The sequence below is a fragment of the Pseudophryne corroboree genome, chromosome 5, assembly GCF_028390025.1.
Source record: "Pseudophryne corroboree isolate aPseCor3 chromosome 5, aPseCor3.hap2, whole genome shotgun sequence".
In the NCBI taxonomy this organism is placed as follows: Eukaryota; Metazoa; Chordata; class Amphibia; order Anura; family Myobatrachidae; genus Pseudophryne; species Pseudophryne corroboree.
Genome location: NC_086448.1, coordinates 373,823,157 through 373,840,986, shown reverse-complemented (window position 1 = coordinate 373,840,986; position 17,830 = coordinate 373,823,157). Strand labels below are relative to the sequence as shown.

At 46.4% G+C, this 17,830-nt stretch overlaps 1 protein-coding gene across 3 annotated transcripts in view; it reads right to left on the bottom strand.

The window, feature by feature from the left end:
* SLC12A7 (solute carrier family 12 member 7) overlaps positions 1-17,830 on the bottom strand; it is a 952,187-nt gene that overhangs the window by 234,930 nt on the left and 699,427 nt on the right. For all 3 annotated transcript variants that reach the window (XM_063922663.1, XM_063922664.1, XM_063922665.1), the window contains exon 7: positions 3,261-3,496. In XM_063922663.1, the coding sequence (XP_063778733.1) occupies positions 3,261-3,496 (236 nt within the window). The remainder of the gene's footprint in view (positions 1-3,260; positions 3,497-17,830) is intronic.

Here is a 17,830-nt window from a genome sequence, read left to right as displayed (position 1 = left end):
GGGAGGAGCCAGCCCGCACTATTGATTTCTTAAAGTGCCCATGGCTCCTGGTGGACCCATCTATATCCCATGGTACTAATGTGGACCCAAGTATCCTCTAGGACGTAAGAGAAACAAACATTATCGGGCATTAAAGTCATAAATATGAAATTTACATATACAGGACAAAGGTTAGCATTTTGTTGTTTCCCCTAAGCCTACAGTCTGAAAAAGAATACATACAAAATTCCAGCAGATGGGATGCCAGCTATCACTATACAGACAGCAGCATTCCGTCTGCCGGAATAGCGTCCCCTTGCGGGATTGTCGTGCTCACCACAGGTTCTATTTCCACTCAGTTGGTGGCGTGGACCCACCAACCGAGTGGGAATACTGAGCGCTTTTCGTCCGGCGGCATATCACTGGCTGTCGGGATTCCGACGGCCGCTATATTGACTGCATCCCACTGAGAAAGTTGCGTCGTGCTGTCTCATGACAGACACAACCTTTTGTCTCATACCACTGAAGGCAGGTAAGCAGTGTGTGTGTCCTCTCTCAGCTGTGCACCTTCTCAATACACTGTAGGCTTCTTAAGAAGCAGGGCCCTCCCTACCATTTATTTTCTCATTTGCATATATTATGTCCCTCTTTTATGTAGAGTATGTTCTGTGTAAGCACTGCAGCAGAGCACTGTGGCCTCTTACAGTACTGGATAATGATAAATAATGACAGTATATCAGTTTATAATATTATTTCTAATGAAACACTAAATGCCTGTGTTAGAGTCCTTGTTTTAGAAATCCTTCAAAATGATTTAAATCTCATGATCGGCTTCCTTAAATTAAATTATGTAGAAGGTAAGGGGAATAATAGACATAATAAAGAGGTGATTATGTTCATTGTACAGATTTGTCTTTATTGCACAACACACACATATTGTAGGCACTTAAAGTGAATTTTCAAACTCATAATTCATTATTTGTAGTTATTTGTAGTGAGGCTTGCATAAGTATTCAGCCTCTGTGATGTGGAAGCCCCATGTTTGCACAGATGAAAGATATTGTTCTAAGAATTTTCTTTCTATTAGCATCTACATAGACTCATATCCAAATATCAGCATTTAAGGATAAAATACTACCTAACTCCAGGGGCGGATTTAGGGGTTAGTGTACCCCTAGGGACAACAGTATTGGCTACCACTGCAATCCAATTTTATTACTTTCATTCTTTGAATAGAAGCCCTAATTTAGTATAATATAACATAACAATAAAACAAGCCATGGGCTATGACATTTATTTTTTTAATTATGTATACATATTTACTAATTAAGATATCTTACAAGGCAGTTAGTCCATGTCCTACCCATTCAAACTCAAAGCAAGATGTTGTGCAGTACATTAGAGTGGATATGTTTTGGAATTACTAGTAATTTCAGACTGACAGTAATGAAACATGAGCCAAAGTGCCGCCCTCAAGAAGTGCCACCTTTAGGCATGTGCCTCATGTGCCTAATGGGAAACACGTCACAGCCTAATTTTAATAACAGTCATACAGTAAATCAGAAGGAAAGCTGGGAAAGTGAAGACCAAAGAGCATTGTAAGAAATGTACAGTTATAAACATGCACAAGATAGAAAAGGGCTACAAAATAATATCCACTGTAGCACTGTAAGATTAATTGTGAGGAAATGGAAGTTCCTCCACCAGACAACCCATAAGGCTGTCCTTCACATCATCAGAGCAAAGAGGGGACTTGTGAGAGAAGCCACAAGGAGGCCAACTATCACTTTAATGAAGCTACAGAGTTCAGTGGCTGAGAATGAAGTGAAAGTGAACCATTCAACCATATCTCTCTGCATACAAATGAACTGTATGGAAAGAAGCCATCACTGAAAACCCAGAAAACACCAGCAAGACACAGCTAAAATGTATATCATCATTTTGTGGTCAGAGGAGACAAAAATGGAGCCTTTGGCCCTAATTCAAAATGCTACGTACAGTATGACAAAACCAGTCTCCTGCACTGACTAGAGGAGAGGGCCCGCACGGAGGGCCTTATTCAGTATGGATTGCATGCGATCGTATACTGACAATTTTCTAATGAGTGTTCACATGCAGTGATGATCTGCGTGTGCACGGGCTCGGCAATGCAATCATATCGCATTCCTGCAAACGCATCTGCCTGACTGACAGGCAGAGGCATTCGCGGTGCGCCATTGTACCGAAAACAGGAGCGGGTTCGGGCAGCCGCGTGACAGGGAAATTGATACCAGTCCGACTGCCTTAAGGCCCGTACACACTGGTCGATATATCGGCCGTTCTCTTGAACGGCCGATATATCGCGGGACCGTCGGCCAGTGTGTACGGCCGATATGTCTGTGAACTCCGTCGTTCACAGACGTATCGCGTCGGCCGCGCAGCACAGCCGACGGCCAATATATCTACCGATATATTGGCGTGTCGCTGTGTGTGTACGGGGCGGTCGGCCAACCGCCCGTACACATGCTGCGGCAGCCGGCGGTGATTAACAGCTGAACTGGGCGGACGTGTGTACACGCCCGCCCAGTTCATGACGTCAGTCCCCGACGGATCGGGCAGTGTGTATGCACAGCACACTGCCCAATCCGTCCATAGATATATCTGCATATCAGTTGATCTGCAGATATATCTACTAGTGTGTACCCACCTTTAGAAGCCAGGCTGTGCAGGCAGGGGGGCTTCCCTTATTTAGCGATGTGATTGCAATTGAATTGCGATCGCATCACTGGTCGCCATTAGCTTGCTGGGCGGCCCCCAGCATGCAAGTAAAAGAAGCTGCAGTTTTGCTAAATTAGCAAAACTGCAACTGAAGCTGAATGAGGGCTGGAGCCTGCACATGGGCCCTATACTCTCTTAAACAATCCCTGAATCTAACAATGCATTATTTCTCACCAAACAGTGAAATCAGGAAGCTACATGTTGTAAGGATGCTTTCCTTAACAGGGGTTGGGCAGCTTGAGAAAAAAAATTCACCCTTCAGCAGGACAATGATTGCAAGCACAAGGGTGCCTACTGGTTCACAATAAAAATACTGTCTGGAACAGTCAGTGTGAAGTGTCATTTGTAATACAGACAAACCTGTTTGTTTTTTCAGGAGTTAAATACTTTTGCCAGCCACTGAGCATCTGTATATATATATACACACATACACACACGCACGATTACACTGGGTCATTGTACATTTTTGACTGACTCTGCCAAGATTTCTGTAAGAGAAACAGGAAGAACTAAAACATACTTACGGAAAGTCAGGTGGATCAAAAGCCGATTTGATTACACCTGCATATATTGCCATAATTGACAGTATCACACAGGCAAGGAATACTAATGCAAGCTTGTTGACATACTTAACACCAACAAAGACCACTATAGCCATTATAGCAATTATACACGTCCCATAAATTCTCATGTTATTTAACATAGCTTGAGGATCATCTTGTTCGATCGGAAATATAGCAGCATTTGGAGATATATAAGTCTGTGAAAAGAAAGGATACCAAAATGTTCAGCTCTGTAAAAACAATTAATTGCAGAATATAACATTTCTAATGCTCAGGCTATTTCTGGCAGCCAATTTATAAAACCAGTACTACCCCAGGGACTCTAGGAGTGCTTTATCTGGTTCTTAGACGTAGGAAAGTTATTTTATTCTTGGAAAGACTTTAAAGGGCAGAGTAATTAAAAACTGTATTTGATAGAGTAAAAGTAATACACAGCATCTGTGATTTTGCCCTCCAAAACACAGGATTTACTATGCTGCAGGTTGGAGGGTCAATGAAAAAGTAGTGGGCGATCTGCAACAGTTTAAAAAATCTAAAATTTCATGCAGTTTAAGATCAATAAAAACAGCATTTGATGGCAGATAAGAAACACTTGGCCCAGCTAGTCATATACACATGTATATGCACACACTTACACACTAGGGTTTATTGTTTTGTCAGGAGCCAAGTAATCTACCAGTAAATTTTTGGGTTGTGGGAGGAAACCGGAGCACCCAGGGGAAATCAAAACCATGACCTCATTGCTTTGAGGACATAAACTGCATGCAGTCTTATTTTAAAACACTGTTCTTCTAGGGTCACACTTCATCTTTAGTATAATAAGACTCATTTTGAGGCCCTATGATGCATCCACCACAATGTAGTATGTGTCTGAGTAATAAATAAACATATCTGTTACTAACATTTTTTCTTTTCAACTTTCTGACAGCATCATTCTACATGTGTGCAGCCAATTACCATCCAACCAGATCCCTTGTTCTCCTTAGCCTCAACTGATCCCAACATCCCCTGCCCCCATTCTCCACTATTATGACTTCAGGATCCCCTTCCATTCTACATTTATACCCACTTCTCCACCTACCTGGACTGACCTGGACTCTGTCCCTACCAACTCTGCACTAAATACACCTTCAATCCCCCTCAAATTATATTCCTATTATTTACCTTTGCAGTTTTAATTTATCTGATCCCATTATTACAACCATTTGCATCTTACAACCATTTCTATAATGCATTTTATAGCACATTATTTTCAGTTTCTTCTGCTATTTCATTGCCTGTATTACCTTATACACTACCTTATACATGTGACTAATTCTCTGAATTTCTATTACCAGATAGGCTCAAGTATGGTTACAGGTAATTTTTAGTGTGCTGAAGGGAAATTTAGGGGTGGGGATTTGCACCCCCCCCCCCCCTCTCTGTCTGTTACCCCTCCCCCTTTCCAGCACCCGATACATAATTATCTCCAGGAATGACCGAGCAACTACCATTGTTTGTCTGCTTGTGTGCGAGAGGCATTGAATGGGAGCAGTATTTGGAAGGCATGCTGTTCCTTGTAGTGCCAATGGAAGATTCTGGGGGTGGCTCCCGTGTAAGTTAGCTCTCTGTCTGGATGAGTTTTAGTAATAGCCTTTATTATGAGGCCTACTGTGACAAACTACATGGCCCTATGTGGGCACTGCTATTATGTAGTGTTAGGACTGCTGATATCGGAGAAGCCGTGAAGTGGCTCAGCAGCTTAAACATGCGTTTGCAAACATGTGTGACTAATTCTCTGAACCTCTATTACCAGATAGGTTCAGTTATGGTTACAGGTAATTTTTAGTGTGCTGAAGGGAAATTTAGGGGAGGGGATTTGCCCCCCCCCCCCTCTCTGTCTGTTGTTTGTCTGTGACCCCTCCCCTTTCCAGCACCTGATACATAATTATCTCCAGGAATGACCGAGCAACTACCATTGTTTGTCACATTGCTATTTTATGTTTGCACCTTTCCCTGCTTAATCTCTACTTCAATTTTCCATTTTTTATTATATATTGGATCACAATACCCTAGTTATCCTGGGAGCACTGTCTTTTATTTTACAAATATCATTTTAAAGCAGCCTTTATTACAGACGCCTTTGTTTTGACTACTCCAAAAAAATAGGATTATGATAACCTACCGGTAAATCCTTTTCTCCTAGTCCGTAGAGGATGCTGGGGACGACATCAAGACCATGGGGTATAGACGGGATTCGCAGGAGATATGGGCACTCTAAAGACTTTTCATTGGGTGTGAACTGGCTCCTCCCTCTATGCCCATCCTCCAGACCTCAGTTGTAGGAACTGTGCCCAGGGAGACTGACATTTCGAGGAAAGGAATTACTTAACTAGTGGTGAGATATCTACCAACTCACACCCTCAACCATGCCGCACACATGGCATTCAACATAACACACGCCAACAGACATGAACTAATTGCAGTAACATGCTGAAACCAAGATAACACAACTTGTGTAACTGTAATAACTAAACTGCAGGTAAAGTACGCACTCGGACGGGCGCCCAGCATCCTCTACGGGCTAGGAGAAAAGGATTTATCGGTAGGTTATCAAAATCCTATTTTCTCATACGTCCTAGAGGATGCTGGGGACGACATCAAGACCATGGGGTCTATACCAAAGCTCCAGTATGGGCGGGAGAGTGCGGATGACCCTGCAGCACCGACTGACCAAACTTTAGGTGCTCATCGGCCAAGCTGTCAAACTTGTAAAACTTAGCAAATGTGTTTGACCCTAACCAAGTAGCTGCTCGGCAAACTTGTAATGCCGAGACAGCCCAAGATGAGCCCACCTTCCTAGTGGAGTGGGCCTTTACCGACGTCTGTAACAGCAATCCAGCCGTAGTATGAGCTTGCTGAATCGTATTTCTAATCCAACGTGCAATAGTCTGCTTGGAAGCAGGACAGCCAATCTTGTGATCATACAGGACAAACAGAGCATCTGTTTTCTGTATACGAACTGTTCTAGCAACATAGATTTTCAAAGCTCTAACCACATCTAGAGACTTTGAATCAGTGAATGTGTCAGTAACTACTGGCACCACAATAGATTGGTTTATGTGAAAAGCAGAAACCACCTTTGGAAGAAAATGTTGACGAGTTCGCACCTCTGCCCTATCTTCATGGAAAATCAGGTAAGGGCTCTTGTGAGACAAGGCCCCCAATTCAGACACCCGCCTTGCGGATGCCAATGCCAAAAGCATCACCACTTTCCAAGTGAGAAACTTCAACTCTATCTTTTGTAGAGGCTCAAACCAATCCGATTGAAGGAACTGCAATACCACGTTAAGGTCCCATGATGCCACTGGAGGCACGAATGGAGGCTGGATGTGCAGAACCCCTTTCACGAAGGTCTGAACCTCTGGAAGAGAGGCCAATTGTTTTTGGGGAAAAACTGACAAGGCCGAAATCTGGACCTTGATTGATCCCAATCGTAGGCCCGCCTCCACACCATCCTGCAAAAAAATGGTGAAAACGTCCTAAGTGAAACTCTTCCGTAGGAGCTTTCTTGGATTCACACCAAGACACATTTTCTCCAAATACGGTGGTAATGTTTTTACGTTACTCCCTTTCTGGTCTGAATAAGGGTGGGGATGACCTCCTTAGGAATACCCTTCCTGGCTAGGATACGGTGCTCAACAGCCATGCCTTCAAACGTAGCCGCGGTAAGTCTTTGTACACACACGGCCCCTGCTGCAGCAGGTCCTCCCGAGGAGGAAGAGGCCGAGGATCTCCTATGAGTAACTGCTGAAGATCTGGGTACCAAGCCTTTCTTGGCCAGTCTGGGGCAATAAAGATTGCTCGAACCTTTGTCTTTCTTATGATCCTGAGTACTTTTGGGATCAGCGGAAGTGGAGGGAAAACATACACTGACGGAAACACCCACTAGGTCACCAGTGCATCCACTGCTACTGCTTGAGGGTCTCTCGACCTGGAACCGTATCTCTGAAGCTTCTTGTTGAGACAAGACGCCATCATGTCTATTTGAGGAACTCCCCAAAGACTTGTCACCTCTGCAAAGACTTCCTGGTGGAGGCCCCACTCTCCTGGATGGAGATCGTGTCTGCTGAGGAAGTCTGCTTCCCAGTTGTCTACTCCCGGAATGAATATTGCCGACAGAGCTTGTAGATGTTTTTCTGCCCAGCGGAGGATATTTGTCGCCTCTGCCATTGCCGCTCTGCTTTTCGTTCTGCCCTGCCTGTTTATGTATGCGACTGCTGTTACATTGTCCGCCTGGATCTGCACGGGACGGTCTTGTAGAAAATGTACCGCTTGTTGAAGGCCATTGTAAATGACTCTTAGCTCCAGAACGTTTATGTTAAGGCAGGCTTCCTGTTGTGACCAACGTCCCTGGAAGTTTTCTCCCTGAGAGACTGCTCCCCAGCCTCTGTGTCCAGAATCATCACGAGGTAAGACAACCTTGTCGTCGGTTCCAACTGTGACTTTGGGTAATTTATGATCCACCCGTGTTGTTGGAGTATTGACAGGGAGAGGGATATGTTTTGTAATAACTGCTCCCTGGATCTCGCCTTTATCAGGAGGTCGTCCAGATAAGGGATTATCTTGACTCCTTTCTGACGAAGGAGGACCATCATCTCCGCCATCACCTTGGTGAATACCCTCGGCGCCGTGGAGAGACTGAAAGGTAACATCTGGAATTGGTAATAGCAATCCTGAATCGCGAATCTCAGATAAGCCTGGTGAGGAGGATAAATGGGAACATTCAGGTAAGCATCCTTTATGTCCACCGACACCAAGTAGTCCCCTTCCTCCAGACTGGCAAACACCGCCCGAAGTGATTCCATCTTGGACTTGAACTCTTTCAGGAAGAAATTCAGATCTTTTAGATTTAGGATCGGTCTGACCGAGCCGTCCGGCTTCGGAACAAAGAGGCTTGAATAAAAACCCCGCCCTTGTTGTGACAACGGTACCAGGACTATGACCTGGTCTTGACAATTTTTGGATTGCCGCTGTTACTGCTTCTCTCTCTGGCGGAGAAGCTGGCAAGGTCGATTTGAAAAATCGGCATGGGGGAACGTCTTGAAACTCTAGTTTGTATCCCTGGGATACTATTTGCAACACCCAGGGGGCCAGGCCAGACAGAATCCAATCCTGGCTGAAGAGTTTGAGACGTGCCCCCACCCGAGCGGCCTCCCGCAAGGGAGTTCCAGCGTCATGCTGCGGATTTGGCAGAATAAGGGGTAGACTTTTGCTCTTGGGAACCTGGAGCCGGTGTGGGCTTCTTTCCCCTTCCCCTACCTGCAAAGAAGAGGAACCTCTCGTCTTTTTGTATTTATTGGGCCGAAAGGACTGCATTTGCGGGTGATAGGTATTTTTTGCCGGTGCAGGCGCAGAGGGCAAAAATGTTGACTTACCTGCGGTAGCTGCCAAGACTAACGCATCCAGTCCATCGTCAAATAAGGCCTCACCTTTATATGGGAGAGCCTCCAAGTTTCTTTTGGAATCTGCATCCGCGTTCCACTGGCGAATCCATAAGGCCCGCCAAGCCGATACTGCCATGGTAGCGGGCTTGTTAACTAAACAGTCCTATATCCTTCATTGCTTCAAGCATGTAGGCGGCAGCGTCCTTGATATACCCTAACTTAAGGAGTATCTCATATTTGTCAATCATGTCAATTTCTGATGACACGCTTTCTGACCATTTTTCAACAGCGCGACTCACCCATGTGCAGGCAATAGTGGGCCTGAGCAGTGTACCATTGGTAACAAATGGATTTCAATGTCGTTTCCATTTTGCGGTCTGCCGGCTCTTTAAGAGAAGCCGTGCCAGGAGCAGGGAGAATTACCTTCTTTGTCAACCTGGAAAGTGCACTGTCTAACACAGGGGGTGACTCCCATTTTTTCCTGTCTTCAACCGGGAAAGGATAAGCTATGTGAATCCTTTTGGGAATACTACATTTTTTATCAGGATTCACCCACATCCCATAAAACAGAGCATTTTGTTCGTGTGAAGGAGGGAACGTGACTTTGGATTTCTTTTCCTTACATAAATAAGCTTTCTCCTGAGGTACAGGAGTGCTTTCTGTAACCTCCAACATGTCCCTTATAGCCACAATCATATATTGTATACTTTTTGCCAATTTATAATCTCTCTCTCTGGATTCACTATCGTCGACACAAGAATCAGAATCCGTGTCGGTATCAGTGTTTACAACATTTGCAAATGGTCTCTTATGTGACCCAGAGGGACCGCCCGCATAAGGAATAACAGCATCCTGAAAAATCACATCTTCCACAGATTTTCTCCAGCATGCAGCCTTAGATTCAGACTTATCCAATCTATAGTTAATCAGATGCATACTGTCACGTAAGCTCTTTCACCCATGCAAGCTCTTGGTGTGCCGGTAGCGCCACCACATTACAACTCTGTGTCCCTAAAATGGCTTCCACCGGGGAGGGACTCCCTGCCTCAGACATGCCTCACACGTGTACACCACACTCACAGACACATTGGGACTTATTTTGGGGACAGACCCACAGTAAAATCTGTCAGAGGGACACAGGATAGGAGCAGCCAGTTCACAAACCCAGCACCAGTATTGCCTGTGAACACAGTATGTCCACAGCCCAAAAGCACTTTTAAATAGTAATATACACTATCAAATGCACCACAATCGCTTTGTGCCCCCCCTTTATAGCACCCTGTACTTGTCAGAAGTGGAGGAAAGGACCAGCGTGTTCACTGCAGCCTGAGGAGAGAGAAAATGGTGCAGAGTAGTGTGCTGGCTGCCTGGGGAAGAAGATCCGCCCCCACAATGGCGCGTCCTTACACTCAGTATATTGACTTATTATTTATACTGGCGGGGGTAGGGCTGTGCCAGCGGCATCTTATGCCCCCTTTTAGCCAGTTTGAGGTATTTTTCTTGCTGCCCAGGGCGCCCCCCCCCCCTGCAGTGCCTGTGCTCCCGCCAGCCGCGCCGCACCTCAGCCGTCACTTGATTGAAGATCATTCTACTCATACTCGCCTGTCTTCTGACTTCTGGCTGTGAGTGGGGTGACGGCGTGCTGTGGGAGTGAGCATCTAGACACGGCTAGCGTTCAGTTCCCTTCAGGAGCTAATGGTGTCCTGTCAGCCAGAAGCAGAGCCATGAAACTCTGAGGAAGTTGGTTCTGCTTCTGCCCCCTCAGTCCCACCAAGCAGGAAGTCTGATGCCAGCAGATCTCCCTGAAAATAAAAAACCTAACATAAGTCTTTTCAAAGAAACTCAGGACAGCTCCTCAGAGTGCATTCAGTCGACCTGGGCACACTTCTAAAACTGAGGTCTGGAGGAGGGGCATAGAGGGAGGAGCCAGTTCATACCCAATGAAAAGTCTTGAGTGCCCATGTCTCCTGCGGATCCCGTCTATACCCCATGGTCTTGATGTCGTCCCCAGCATCGTCTAGGACGTATGAGAAATACAGAAGTAGGCGGACACGGTCCACGTACTTCTATGACATTAGAAGTTGGAGAGAAGTCGGCTGGCCTGTAGACAAAGTTGGCTGGTTGGACGTCTGATTATAAAGTTGGTTAGGTGTGTGGAGCGCTGTTTTAGTTGGTCAGTTGGATGGTTGAAGGAAAACTGGTCGGATGTATGGCCAGGTAGACTATTCCGAAAACATAAATACCAGCAGTGTGTTATCAGAACTTAAATTTATTTTCAGCAGAAGTGGTTAATTTGCTCAGTTCTTTTCACAATATTTAATTAACTCAGAGGATTACCCTTTAACCAATTCAAGATCTTCTTTTTGTTTAACAGATATTGAAAAACATAAATTAGCGTTTAACACAACACTAACTATTGATCTCAAACATCTGTTTGCCAGTCTGTGCATACTGTATGTAGTCATCCTCCTACAGCCTTCCAAGAGGAAGCCAAAATGAGCTCATATGTGGCCAGTTTAAACAGTACAGCATACATCGCAAGTAGGCAATCTGTGAAAGTCTTGCTGCTGTATAAAGATGCATCAATGATCAACCTGCTGCGATGCGGTACGCTGCATTGCATGCCGGGCTGCAACTATTCACAGCCGCTAATCGCTCCATTAATTCCTAATGTAATTCCTACTTGAATTTATTAATTCCTAATGGAAGTATTGGAGTGATCGTCAGTCGCAAATAGTCACAGCCTGGCACGCCATGCACCATGCCGCATTGCAGTAAAGATAAGCATGGCTAGATCTGTAAATAGTATAACTGTGGACACTTTTGTTCTAGAACAGCTGATCAGTCACAGTTTTTATAAAAAAATACACAAAATGTAAAAATAGGATTTTAATTACCTACTGGTAAATCCTTTTCTCGTAGTCCGTAGAGGATATTGGGGTTCACATTAGTATCATGGGGTATAGACGGGTCTACTAGGAGCCTTGGGCACTTTAAGAGATCAATGGTGTGCACTGGCTCCTCCCTCTATGCCGCTCCTACCAGACTCCGTCTCCTTGGGCACAGTTTCTAGACTGACATATCGTGAGGAAGGATTTAACAGAACAGTGGTGAGATTCGAACCAGCACACACAAACAAGAGGAAGGCCATGCTAACCAAACTTGAACAGGAACAGCAACAGCAGAACCAACCACAATACTTAACGAAGTAACAGAGCAGGAAATACGAAGCACCGGGCGGGCGCCCAGTATCTTCTATGGACTACGAGAAAAGGATTTACCGGTAGGTAAGTAAAATCCTATTTTCTCTTACGTCCTAGAGGATACTGGGGTCCACATTAGCACCATGGGGGTGTACCAAAGCTCCCAAACCGGGTGGGAGAGTGCTGAGGTTCCTGCAGAATTGATTGACCAAACTGAAGGTTCTCAGAGGCCAAAGTATCGAACTTGTAGAACTTAGCAAACGTGTTCGACCCTGACCAAGTAGCTGCTCGGCAGAGCTGTAAAGCCAAGACACCCCAGGCAGCCGCCCAGGAAGAACCCACAGACCTAGTAGAGTGGGCCTGTACTCTAGGAACCGGCAATCCTGCCGTAGAATAAGCATGCTGGATAGTAAGCCTTATCCAGCGAGTAATAGACTGCTCTGAAGCAGGACACACAATTTTCTTGGGATCACAGAAAACAAACAGCGAGTCAGATTTTCAGTGACGAGCTGTCCTCTTCATGTAGATCTTCAAAGCCCTCACATCATCCAAGGACTTTGAGGTAGCAGAGGTGTCAGTAAGCACCGAAACCACAATAGGTTGGTTGATATGAAATGCAGACACCACCTTAGGAAGAAATTGCTGACGAGTTCTGAGTTCAGCTCTATCCTCATGAAAAATCAAATAGGGGCTTTTGTGAGACAATGCCCCCAGTTCGACACGCCTTGCGGAAGCTAAGGCTAACAGTGTAACAGTCTTCCACGTAAGAAACTTTACGTCAACCTCCTGTAAAGGTTCAAACCAGTCAGATTGTAGTATATGCAACACCACATTAAGATCCCAAGGTGCCGTGGGAGGCACAAAGGGCGGTTGGATGTGCAGAACACCCTTCAAGAACATCTGAACATCAGGGAGGGAAGCCAATTGCTTCTGGAAGAAAATGGACAAGGCCAAAATCTGGACTTTCAAGGAGCCCAAACGTAGGCCCACATCCACTCCTGACCGTAGAAAAATGAGAAAACGTCCCAGATGAAATTCCACTGCAGAACATTTGCTGTGTTCACACCACGAGACATATTTTTTCCAAATACGGTGGTAATGTTTAGACGTTACCCCTTTCCGGGCTTGGACCAAGATTGGAATAACCCTGTCCGGAATGTCTTTCCGGGCTAGAATTTGACGCTCAACTTCCATGCCGTCAAACTTGGCCGCGGTAAGTCGTGATAGACAAACGGCCCCTGTTGTAGAAGATCCTCTCGAAGAGGCAGAGGCCACGGGTCCTCCAGGAGCATCTCCAGTAGATCCACGTACCAGGCCCTTCTTGGCCTATCCGGAGCAATGAATTGCTTGAACATTTTCCATTTTTATTCTTTTGAGAATTCTTGGGATCAATGGAAGAGGTGGGAACACGTAAACCATCTGGTAGACCCATGGAGTCACCAGAGCGTCCACCACTACTGCTTGCAGGTCCCTCGACCTGGAACAATTCCACTTTAGCTTCTTGTTGAGACGAGAGGCCATCAGGTCTATCTGTGGAATCCCCCACCAACGCGATAAGGACTCGAACAGCTGCGGGTGAAGGCCCCACTCTCCTGGGTGGACGTCGTGTCTGCTGAGGACGGCCGCTTTCCAGTTGTCCACTCCAGGAATGAAGATTGCAGAAAGCGCCACCACGTGTCTTTCTGCCCAGAGGAGAATTCTTGTTACCTCTGACATTGCTGCTCTGCTCTTCGTTCCGCCATGTTGGTTTATGTACGTTACTGCTCTCACATTGTCCGACTGATCCTGAATGCCGTAATCTTGAAGAAGACGTGCTGCCTGTAGAAGTTGTATATGGCATTTAATTCCAGAACGTTGATCGGAAGAATGGATTCCGGACTTTACCATTTTCCTTGAAACCTGTCCACCTGGATGACCGCTCCCCAACTTCTGAGGCTTGCGTCTGTGGTCAGCAGAATCCAATTTTGAATCTTGAACCTTCGACCCTCGGTCAGGTGAGAAGTCTGAAGCCGCCACAGAAGAGAAATCCTGGCTTTTGGCGACAGACGTATCATCTGGTGTGTATGAAGATGCGTTCTGGACCATTTGTCCAACAGATCCAGCTGGAAGGGTCTCGCATGTAACCTTCCGTACTGCAGAGCCTCGTAAGAGGTGACCATCTTCCCCAGAAGGCGAATGCAGAGATGCACCGTATCCGGGTTGGCTTGAGAACATCCCGCACCATCGACAGGATTACCAACGCCTTTTCCAGCAGAAGGAACACCTTCTGTACCTCCGTATCCAGGATCATCCCCAGGAACGGAAGCCTCCGTGTTGGTTCCAGGAGGGATTTGGGCAGGTTCAGAATCCACCCGTGATCCTGGAGTAGCCAGATTGAGAGGACAATGCTGTCCAACAACCTCTTCCTGGATGGTGCTTTGATCAGCAGGTCGTCCAGGTATGGTATTATGTTCACTCCCAGCTTGCGGAGGAGAAACTTCATTTCTGCCATTACCTTGGTAAATACCCTTGAAGCCATGGAGAGGCCAAATGGCAGGGCCTGGAACTGGTAGTGACAGCCCTGTACTGCAAACCTTAGATAAGCCTAATGAGGCGGCCAAAGCGGAATATGAAGGTACGCATCCTTGATGTCCAGAGACACCAGAAATTCCCCTTCCTCCATACCTGAGATCACCGCTCTCAGCGACTCCATCTTCGAACCATCCGGTTTCGGAACCACAAACAGGTTGGAGTAATAACCCTTGGTTTGTAGTGGAAGTGGAACTGGGACAATAACCTAAGACTGTACCAGTTTTTGAATGGCTGCCTGTAAAGTCATACTTGCTTCTGGAGAAGCTGGTAAGCCTGATTTGAAGATTCTGTGAGGTGGGAATCGCTGAAACTCCAGTCTGTAAACCTGGGTGACAAGGTCTATGACCCAGGAATCCTGGCAAGATGCTGCCCAAATGTGACAAATAACGTAGCGGGCGCACACCTGCCTGTCTTCCAGGCAGTGAGGTCCACCATCATGTTGAAGGCTTTGAGGAAGCATATCCAGAGGTCTGTTCCTGAGAACCTGCAGCTGCTGGTTTTCTGGGTTTACCCTTATTGCCTTTGAATGCTGTATAAGGACCCTTGGGTTTGTTTTTAAATTTCGCTGACAGGAAGGACTGCAGAGTTGGAGCATAGTAGGTTTTCCTAGCTAAGGGTGCTGTGGAAGGCAGGTACGTAGACTTACCCGCCGTAGCATTGGATATCCAAGTAACCAGTTCATCTCCAAAATGGGCCTCACCTGTGAATAGTAGGCTTTCCACGCCTTTCCTGGAATCCGCATCCGCAGTCCACTGGAGCATCACAAGCCCCTGCGTGCTGACACTGCCATGGCAGTGGTGCGTACGTTGAGCACCCCAATTTCCATTATGGCCTCCACCATAAAGTTAGCAGAGTCCTGAATATGCTGTAGGAATATGCTGTAGTAGTAAAATTATTTCCCCCTTGTGTAAGGAATCTAATTTGTCAATTAGGTTACCTGACCACTTAGCAATGGCTTTAGTGATCCATGCACAAGCAATAGTGGGTCTCTGGGCCACCCCCGCAGCAGTGTATAGAGATTTGAGAGTGGTCTCAATATTGCAGTCAGCCGTATCCTTTAAGGATGCTTCCCAAGGAACAAGTAAGACTATCTTACATGACAACCTAGACACCGATGCGTCCACAATCGGCGGGTTTTCCCATTTCTTTCCATCATCCAGAGGAAAGGGAAATTATGTAATCAATCTTTTATCTGAAACTTTTTATCAGGATTAGCCCAAGTTTCCTCAAATAGGGCATTCAATTACTTGGATGCAGGAAAAGTTGTTGAGGATTTCATTCTTACATTAAAATAAGATTCCTCCTCTACCTCCGCCACCCTGTCAGGAATGTGCAGGTGATTTCTGATAGCTTCTATCAGAGCCTGTATGCCCTGTGACAGGACAGCATTTTCCCCAGTCGCATCCATCTCACCCACCTCTGGGTCTGACGTATTGTCATCAGTATCAGCCTGCATGAGCTGGGCCAGAGTACGCTTTTGTGGGCAAATGGCGGGGATCTGAGATGCTGGCATGGCAACTGAATCTCTATTGATCAGGTCATCCATAGACTGTCTTAAGAATTGCGTCTCTTTTTCAGTATGGGATAATTTAGAGAAATAGTAGATATCATCCTAACCATGGGGGTTCAGCCCCACTGGCCTGAGAATGTGCACTATCCTGAGTACAGGGCAGTGAGTCTCTTCTGTGCAGGAAACGCAGTCCCTGGACATGGCAACTGGAAGGGATACACACACAGAAGGTGAAAACACAGTTTTAACCCACAAAGAGCCAGCAGGCAGATACAGAAGCCGGAACCAGCCACAAGGGCCGTTCTAGCTTAAGTAAAACTCAGCTGGGTCGCAAACTAAGCACCGTAATAGGGCTTAGTATTTTAACACTGTTAAACCCCCCCCCCCCCCCTTACTAAGACCCCCTGGTACCGGTGAGGAGCTGCGCTGCAGAGGGAAAATGCAAGCTGCGGAGGGAAAATGGCGCTGGTGAGCTGCTGGATTTGCTCTTCGTGAAGCCCCGCCCCCGTAATTGCGCGCGGCTTCTCGCATTTTTTATTCTGGCCTGAGTACTTTTTGTGACTAACAGATGGTTAAAACCCTCTGTTAGGTAAGTGACCAGATCTGGGTTTCATTGGTGGCTCAGCGCGCCTTCCTCACAGCATGGACACATCCAAGTGTATCACCTTACTGAGCCCCCGGACACAGCCTGCAGCAGTGCTGCACTCCTACCCTTGTGCCGCCATTCCCGCCGGCGACCCGCTAATCAGGACGCCGGCGCTGTTCTCACCACTCTTCTATCTTCTGGCTCTGTTGGGGGTGGCAGCGTGCTGCGGGAGAATACGCTCGCCGTGGTAAAGGTGGCCATCCACTACTCAGACTTGTCTGAACTGCAGATAGCATCAGATTTCTCTTGAACTCTCCCGGGAGAGTCCCGGGAATTGGATCAGACCCTGGCTTTAATTTTAATTACATTCACTTCAGATATATCTGATGCGATATATCATGTGCCAGATCGCATCAGATATATCTGATGCACACATGCTACATGCGATTGATCTGATGCTGCTGCTGCCGCTGTTCCCCCTCTTGGTGGGTGGGAGTGGCTAGGGAGATGCCAGTCAAGTGACGCTTCAGATGAATCTGATCAGATACATCTGAAGTAAAAAAAACAATCCGATGTGCACCTGTTTTCTTCAGATTCAGATAAATAGTTGGGGCAGCCTCAGAGATCTGTAGTTCAGATATATCTGACACGGGAGTGCGCATCGGATCGGAAGAGCCATCCGATGTGACACTTTTCTTCAGATATGACGGTCAGATGTGTCGAAATCTGAAGAAAACTGCCCAAATCGGACTAGTGGATGGGGGCCTTAAGGCTCGCAAATGACTCCCTCAGGAGATCAGTGCCCTGTCAGCAGGGAAACGGGACCATTAACTCTTCAGGAAGTCGGGCCGTTTTCCCCCCTAAGTCCCACGAAGCAGGCAGGCTGCTGCCAATCAGCCCTACCTGAAAACAACAAACAGAAAATAAATGCAGAAAACTCTGCAGGAGCTTCCCTAAGCGTGACCGGCTCCTCCAGGCACATTTTCTAAACTGAGTCTGGTAGGAGGGGCATGGAGGGAGGAGCCAGTGCACATTATTGATTTCTTAAAGTGCCCGTGGCTCCTAGTGGACCCATCTATACCCCATGGTACTAATAAGAACCCCAGTATCCTCTAGGATGTAAGAGAAAAGATAATAGAATAAACAGTACAACCTCCTTGTAAATCCAATAACACCTGCCACTCACTGCTTAGGAAACTTGTAGTTCTAGAACGGCAGGAGATCCACAACTGGCA